Source organism: Octopus bimaculoides, chromosome 21 (assembly GCF_001194135.2).
Source record: "Octopus bimaculoides isolate UCB-OBI-ISO-001 chromosome 21, ASM119413v2, whole genome shotgun sequence".
In the NCBI taxonomy this organism is placed as follows: Eukaryota; Metazoa; Mollusca; class Cephalopoda; order Octopoda; family Octopodidae; genus Octopus; species Octopus bimaculoides.
The window spans coordinates 16,039,933-16,049,024 of NC_069001.1; the positions used below are offsets into that span (position 1 = coordinate 16,039,933).

General features: G+C 38.3%; 2 protein-coding genes across 2 annotated transcripts in view; one reads left to right on the forward strand and one right to left on the reverse strand.

The window, feature by feature from the left end:
* The window catches only part of LOC106875905 (ATP-dependent RNA helicase DHX33-like), a 69,611-nt gene extending 67,199 nt beyond the window's left edge, over positions 1-2,412 (forward strand). The window contains 1 exon segment of the mRNA XM_014924223.2: positions 1,968-2,412. Within this exon segment, the coding sequence (XP_014779709.1) occupies positions 1,968-2,034 (67 nt within the window). The 3' untranslated portion in view covers positions 2,035-2,412.
* LOC106875891 (uncharacterized) overlaps positions 1-9,092 on the reverse strand; it is a 45,502-nt gene that overhangs the window by 32,831 nt on the left and 3,579 nt on the right. The gene's annotated exons all lie outside the window — the stretch shown is intronic.

Below are 9,092 nucleotides of genomic sequence, written 5' to 3' on the forward strand. Positions count from 1 at the left end.
AATGGTAAACAGCAGCAGTAGCAGGATGTGTTCTTTATTTTTGCAAGGCGGCAATTAACAAGGGTTGGGGTTGGGGTGGGGATGCTAGAGGGGTCTCTTTCTTTCAGGGAGTGTTTTAAGGGTGTGATGATATTAAGACAGAATTATAGCAGGCAAGAGGATTCTATAGGTTGTGAGGTGACACGGTGATTTATATATAGTACGTATCTAATTGGCTTTGTTGTTGTTTGAATTTGGTGTTATTGGTGCTGCTGTTGCTCTTTAACCCCTGGTCAGCTCTGATCAAAAGCATTCCAGCCATGATCATCCTGCCTTTGGAATACTACAGGATTGCATTAGCCAGTGGTGTCCTCATTTTTTAAGATGGAAGGATGTAATTTGAGTGAGATTTTGCTGCTATTTCTAGCAGTTTAGTCAACAATGTGGAGGTTCTTTTGTTGTCTTGTTGGTGAGTGTGGTGGTGGTGGTTATGATGATGGTAGTGCTGATGTTGTATCTAGTCAGTAGATTTCATATTCAGTATAATGATTTACCTTAATAGGCTAATGAATGATGTGGAAATAATTTTTTCTATAAATAAATAGTTATTAGCAATTAAAGTTTAAAAATTTGGAGTAATTTTAACCTTGTTATAAGCCACAGACACATTTGTGTCTGTTTCCATAGTAACAAGTGGAACATGAGAACTCTTTTGTCTGTGAAGAAGCACGTGTTGACAAATATATTGAAACCGCTTGTATTACCTGTCTGTTGACAATTGAGGATGTGAATTTATGTGGCACAAGAGATATAAAAATTGTGATTTACTTGAGAAATTGACTGCATTTCTAACTTTTGTTTCCAATGAACTAGTCAACAAAATGTTTTTTTTTTTTTAAATATTTAATTTATAATGTGCTATTTTGTTTTTAGATAAATCTTTTAAGTTCATGCTCTGTGTTGTTTACTCATTTCTTTTTGCCATTGAGGTGTGTTAAAAACAACAGCTAAATAACGTTTTTTGATAAATCTTTTAAGTTTGTGCTATTGCAATGCTAAAAACTACAAAAGACATGTTGTTTACTCTTTCTTGACAACATGTGCTATTTTCAGGGCGTTGAGGACAAAATGTGCAGTTATGCACAAAATGACACTTTCAAATCCTGTTTCCTGACTGGGTGAAAACGCTCAAACTTTAAACTTCTATAACTTTTTAAAAACATTTTTCTGGAAAAAGTGAAATAACTCCAGCAATTCAGCTTGGAAAAGTATATTAATGTGCCAAATTTTAAAATTTTCAATAAGCTTTAATTTTTGAAAAGCAAAAAAATCCCTGGTGTTTGTTATGGTAGTAGGTGGTGGTGATGTTGGTTATATTATTGGTGTGGTGATGGTAGTAGTGTATGTTATGATAACTCGAGCTGATATTTGTTATCATTGCTGGTGTTGGCAGTGGGGATGGTGGTGATGTTGGTGGTATTACAATGATGGTCACAATGTTGTTAATGGTGTGGTTTACAGTTAAATGTCTCAGTTGTACAATGGGAGTGGTGACACACACACACACACACACACACATAAATATACATATATATGTGTGTGTGTACAACAGGCTTTGTTCAGTTTCTGTCTACCAAATCCACTCACAAGGCTTTGGTCAGACCAAGGCTATAACAGTAGGCACTTGCCTAAGGTGCCACTCAGTGGGACTGAACCTGGAACCATGTGGTTGGGAAGTAAACTCCTTACCACATAGCCATGTATTTGTATTACTCATGCTCATTATTGAAATCTCAAAGCTACAAGGTATCATCATCATCATCATCATCATCATCATTTAACCTGAGTTTGTATTCAAAACCTTTACAACTTACTCAACAGGGTTTCAATAATACTCTAACCATTTAGCTGTACCCTTTGAGATTGTTATTAATTTTTTAATTAAACTTGGTTAATTTTCCTTTTTCTTATGTTTCTCTTTCTGACAGAGATGTCTGTGTGGTTGATCCCGATTGGCTTTATGATGCTGCACCGAATTATTTCAAGAAAAAGTAATTTCCATTTTTGCTGCTGAACACATCTGCTCATTATAGGACATCTGTTGTAGGACATATCTGCTCACTAAAAGACATCTATTGAATAACGTGATTGGACACTTGTTGCATATGACACCTGCTCACTATAGAACATCTGCTATAGAACTTCTGCTGGGTAATATATGCAGTAGGACATCTGCAGTAACAAAATCTGCTGTGTGACATTTACTATAACACACATTCCGTATATTGTTATCTACTACATCCACATCTGTTATACATAGAGTACTATACCTATGTACTGCAGTCCACCTATCACAACACAATCACCGTAACAGAAGGCAGGGAAATGGGAATGAATCCATTAAAATCTGTAAATAAAACCATTTTATATATATATTGGTGTCTGTTGTGTTACTTTTTCTCTTTTTTTCTTGTTTCAGTCATTGAACTGCAGCCATACTGGAGCACCTCCTTGGAGAATTTTTTTTAGTCGAATGGATGACCCCAGTACTTGTTTTTTTAAGCCAGGTCTTATTTCATTGGTCTCTTTTGCCAAACTGCTGAGTTACAGGATGTAAACACACCAACACTGGTTGTCAAACAGTGGTGGAGGACAAACGCAAAGACACACACATAGATAGATATAATTATATGTACAACAAGCTTCTTTCAGTTTCTGTCTACCAAATCCACTCACAAAGCTATAGTAGAAGACACTTGCCCAAGATGTCACGCAGTGGGACTGAACCCAGAACCATGTGGTTGTGAAACAAGCTTCTAACCACATGGCCACACCCACACCTTTATTGAAGTTCCCTTGTTTTGTTGTTTATCTTTTTAGGGTCAGTGAGTACTAGTTATATATTGAGTTTAGTTTAACCCTTTAACATTTAAACCATCCATATCTGGCCAGCCAAAATATTTCACCTGTTTATGTTCAAACTGGCCAGAACCAGCCTCTCATACTAACCCTACAATGACATTCTAAAAGTATCCCATTATTGAAATCTGTCCTCACTGCCTGCCACCATCAGACATGACTACAGTGGGCTACACAGCACTGACATTGGCGACATCAACAATAGAGGTTGATAGTCTTCTCTGACAAGAGCCGGTATTGTGTTTCCACCTTGGAACAGCCAGAGCAGTGTGCCCTGCTTGCAATTGGCCGATAGTTTATTCTCTCTGCGCTGCTTACAATTGGATCATACCTGATGCATCCAAATTACAAATGCTAGGAACGCAGTTCAAGTTATTTTTATACCCATAACCTCCACAAGATGCATGTGCATTTTCATGACAACTGTTTGCGACTGCCCCCCACGGTATTCAACACAGCTGCGTTTAGGCATCTTGTTTCAGGGAAAGTTGAAAGGTTAACTGCAATTTGGGTCTCAGTCATAAACCAGCATGTCTTGGAATATTTACACTTACATCCCCTGAAATAAATTTTCAGAATTTACCATATAAAAATGACATTTGAAAAAATAGTGTATCTTTTGCAGTTCAATGTGCAGTTTTTTTTATCTTTTAAAATAAAATAACCCATGTGTGTGTGTGTGTGTTCCCTCTTTTTACTGATTGAACTCCTTCTTAACCACACAGCTATGTCCTTAAGGAACTTTGAGGGATCCATCAACTCTAACCCCTTTTATAATCACAATTATTTTAAAATGTCAGATGTCTCCCTGTTTCTGTTTTATTCAACTCACTCGATTTTTGTTTTTTGTTCTTCTTTAGCCGTATTCGTTTTCAGTTTTATGTTTTGGCCTACTTCTGTATTGTCTACAGCTAATTCTCATATTACATTGTTTGTCTACCACTCCTTCACACACAGAGAACCATACCAAAACGATTCCACCTTTGGCAGAGAACTTTTTATTTTCTGCTTAAATCCCAAATGTCTTGTTAACTCATCTTCACAGAGTCTATCATATTACCCATCCACACAATCATGCCATACTTTACAGACATTCTACCCTCTTCTTTCTCTTCCAACACACATTCTCTCTCACTGTTACCCTCCCTCCTAACTCTACGTCAACAGTGACAACCTCTGTATTATTATATAACTTCATCACAACCATGTCATTCATTGTCACATTGCAGCTTCATCATTATATTACAGGCACTGCATCAATACAGCACAGCCATAAATGAAAGAAAATTACAGCCATGTCACAACATCATAGTTACATAAATAAGAAAACTAATTTACTGTCGCATCACATTCATGTTAGAGCCACATGAAAACCATATTAGAACTACATTGCAGTACGTCATAGTCACATAAAAACCATATAACAGTCATAATGCAACATATCATAACCATTAAAAAAAAACATATTACAGTCATATTGTAACACATTACAGCCGTATTGCAACTTCACAATCACATAAAAAAACCATAGTATAGCCATATTGTAAATTCACACCCACATAAAATAAAAAAAACATATTATAGCATGTCACAGCCACATAAAACCATATTACAACACATAACAGCCACATAAAGAACGAAGACATGTCATAGTTACATAAAGAAAAGATCCATATCACATTCATATGACAAGTACATTAATGCCACCTAAACATCATATTACAGTCATATTGCCTTACATAACAGCCATAAAAAATAAGACCCACATCCCAACCAGGGGTAAGTAAGAATTTTACAGTGTACCCAGTGTAAACTATGATTGCACAAAGCAAGGGGTTTAGTGGGATCACAGGAAGGTTTACAAAGGAACTAGACATTGCATGTGGCAGGTGCACAGGGGCAATAAGTACTAAGAACACGTGTGAGGTAGACTCTCTCCAGTTCCCAGGAGGTTCTCTAGAAGTAGTTGATAGATTCTGTTAACCTAATGAACCTAATTAGCTGTGGAGGTGGGGGTGTTTAGAAAGCATAGTTGACAGAATTGAGAACTAACTAGAAAAAGTTCAGAAAGTTATATTATCTCTCCTGGCAAAATGCTTTTCCCTCAGAGTGAAGAACAGATTATATGTATGGTGTTAGTCTTTGAAGTGTGATACTATACTTTCTGAACATGCTGACCTCCACTTCTAATTAGGTCCATTAGGTTAACAGAAGCTCTCAACTTCTAGAGAGCCTCGAGGGAACTGGAGAGAGTCTCCCTCACACGTGCTCTTAGTACTTATTGCCCCTGTGCACCTGCCACATACAAAGTCTAGTTTTTCTGTAAGCCTTCCTGTGATCCCACTAAGCCTTTTGCCTTGTGCGCCCTTAGTTTACACTGGGTACACTGTATAGGGTTCTTACTCAGTAATGAGATGTGGACCTTGATTGCCAAGGATTTTTAAAGACCAGAAATGAAGCAAAAATACTTCCTTGGATGTTTAATTGTAATGTGTGTGAACAACAGAGCACAAGTGAGCTGAGAGATAACTGAATGGAAAAAGAATCAGATGTAGTGTGTAAGAATGAAGATTGCGTTGGTATACACAAGTGATGTGTATGGAGGAGGGCAGATGTATAAGGAAGTGTCATATGTTCAAAGTGAATAGAATTAGGGGAAAAGAGACACCAAGGAAGACTTGGGCTGAAACAGTCAACATAGATCTGAAGTTGTGGCACCTTTCTATGGAGATGACTAAGGACTATACTGATTAGCAACATACTGTAGTGGTGGTGGTGGGGCCTGTCTACTTATCCAGGCATGGCAAAATAGATGTTAAAGTTTGTCTATATGCATGTGTATATATATATATATGCATAGCTTGATATCTTTATGGATCTTTTATCTTGTTTCAGTCATTTGACTGTGGCCATACTGGGGACAAATTGACCCCAGTACATACTTTTTTTTAAAATCTGGTATTATTCTGTTGGTTTCTTCTACTGAACCACTAAGTTACAGGGGACATTAACAAACCACACTGTTTGTCAAGCAGTTGTGATGTAAGGACAAGCACAAAGACACACACAGATGCATATATATATATATATACTCTTTTACTTGTTTCAATCATTTGACTGCGGCCATGCTGGATCACCACCTTTAGTCGAGCAAATCGACCCCAGGACTTATTCTTTGGATGCCTAGTACTTATTCTATCGGTCTCTTTTGCCGAACCGCTAAGTTACGGGGACGTAAACACACCAGCATCGGTTGTCAAGCGATGTTGGGGGGACAAACACAGACACACAGACACACAAATACACACACACACACACATATATATATGACGGGCTTCTTTCAGTTTCTGTCTACCAAATCCACTCACAAGGCTTTGGTCGGCCTGAGGCTATAGTAGAAGACACTTGCCCAAGGTGGGACTGAACCCGGAACCATGTGGTTGGTAAGCAAGCTACTTCCCACACAGCCACTCCTACACATATATATACATACACACATATACATACATACATACACATGCGGGGTGTTCATTAAAGATTTTCCCTGACCAACTTCTTGTTATTGCAGGAAAAAGAACTTTTATTGGTATAATCATGTCTCTTACAATCATAAATTGTAAATTGCAGTATTCGTTTGTGGCAGTTGAATGCAGATCAGTGATCAGGTTCTTATACTTGAAAGGTCATACATCAAAAGAGACTTTCGATGAGATGAAAGAAGTTTATGATGACGATGCATCATCATACAACATAGTTAAGCACTGGCATCACCAGTTCAAATGTGGTCAGACATCAGTGGAAACTGCTCCTATTCCTGGAGGACCACATTCTGCCATTGATGAAAACACCATCCATAAAGTGAAAGCTGCCATTTTGGAGCATCACTGCATAATTATTTGGCAACTAACCCAAGAAGTGAAGGTACGTGTAGGGTCTGTGGAAAAAAAATCATTCACAACCATTTGCACATGCGGAAGTTATCTGCACGATGGATTCCGTGGATGCTCGCACCTTTTCAGAAGCAGGAATGAGTCAATTGCTCCCAGGCTCTTTTGGCAATGTGCCAAGAAAATGAGGACTTTTTTGGCAGACTTATCACACAGGTCCATCACTATGATCCTGAGACTAAAGTTCAGTTGAAGCAATGGAAGCATGATAATCCATCACCTCCAAAGAAGGCTCGTGTCCAACCCTCAGCAGGCAAGGTGATGCTCAGTCTTTTGGGACCAACACAGAGTAGGGATGGTGGATTTTCTGACAAAGGGCACCACAATTAACAAGGCATATTATGCTTCCTTCTCTTCTGCAGAAATTGCAGGACACCATCAAAGCAGAGAGGCATGGAATGTTGACCAAAGGTGTCCACCTCCTCCAAGGTAACACCCCAGTTCACAATGCACGTGTTGGCCAGATGAAAGCACGCTCTTACAGCTATGAAATCCTTCCTCATCTCCCGACCTCGCACCATATGACATCCACCTCTTTCCAACCATGAAGTCTTTTTTGAAGGGGAAGCACTTTTTGGATGATGATGAACTTATTTCTGAGGTAAAGTCTTGCCTCCAGACGTAGCCTACCGACTTCTGCAGACAAGGTCTTCACAGCTGCAATAAGCGATGGGAGAAGTGTCACAATTCGTAGGGGCTATGTAGAGAAGGACTAATAATTATGCCAAGTTTTGTTTATCCCAGTCCTTGGGAAGTGGGTCAGGGGAAATCTTTAATGAAAACCCCTGCTGGTGACAAAGGGCCTCTCGTTCAGAGTAAAAGGTAGACTGTATGACGCATGTGTATGAACAGCCATGCTACATGGCAGTGAAACATGGACTATGACAGCTGAGGACGTGCATGAGCTTGCAAGGAATGAAGCCAGTATGCTTTGTATATGTATAAGTATAAATATATAATATAATAATAATAAATATGTTAGTTTAAAAATTTTGAATTAAGTTTTTAAAGCATCTTACGATCGTTTCACAAAAGCGCTGTCCTAATAATGGAATCCTATATTGATAAGCATTTATAGACAACTCTTCTGCTCTTCAGAGATATAAAATTTTGAAGTTGTATAATTTATCGAATGGTATTTAAAAAAAAAATATGACGTAATATTATAAAAAGGTGTTTGTTTGAAATATAAATCAAATATTAAAAATTGAAAATTACTGCTTTGCATTTTGGTAAGTACACCTTAGTATGAGACTTTAATCCATATTTTCTTCCTTGGTTGGTCTTCTGTAATAATCCATAATAGCTATGTGTAAAATCCATTATATTATCTGCTTTTGATTTATGGTAAATAGACTTTAGTATGAGAATCTTGAAATTCATATATGCTTCTTTGGTCATTTTTCTGTAGTAATCCATTAATAATTGTATATAAAATTCATTACATTGTCTTGTATTCCGAATATAGTTCATAGACTTAAATAATATAATGTGAAATTATGTTTGAGATTTCTTTATTGCCCACAAGGGGCCAACACAGAGGGGACAATACAACCTGATTTTGGGGTCAGATACACGAATGGGAATACACAAAAGATGACTTTTAAAAAGTTAACACAATATAAATGAACGAATGATGGGACTGACCGGAAGACATTACGGATGGAGTGGGAGGACGGGTTTAGCTCGGACCCCATGAGCCCCGCTTTGCCACTGATAACTGAGATAAGCCCTGTACCACGTTCAAGAGGTTACATCCACTCACAACTTCCATGCTACATTCTTCCATCGATTCTTAAACATTTCTGCAGTCATGCATTTCCTCTATAGCTCTATTTTCCATTTAAGGTGGAAGGTGAAATAATCCACCAGTGCAGAGCCAGAGATGAAAATGCCCGACTTTAAACCTTTCATTCTTGTTCTCCAAATTACCTCTCTCACAATTGCTACCACAGTGAGAAAACAAATCTTACCTTCTTTCGAGAGGAAATCAGGTGGGTCAATTTTTAGTATAGACTCAGTCGGTAGCTGTACTCTTCCTGTACCTGACAACAGTTGTTTAGCACATACCCACACATCCGACACCTCCGGACATTGTACAATAGCATGCGGAACGGTTTCCCTGTCCCGCTCGCATCTTGGACAAGACGAAGGGTTGGGGCCACCATGCCTTGCGAGTTCATCCCGAACAGGCAAGGCTCCCCAGTAACACTGCCATACCAGAGACTTCTGAAAGTTATCCAGGGT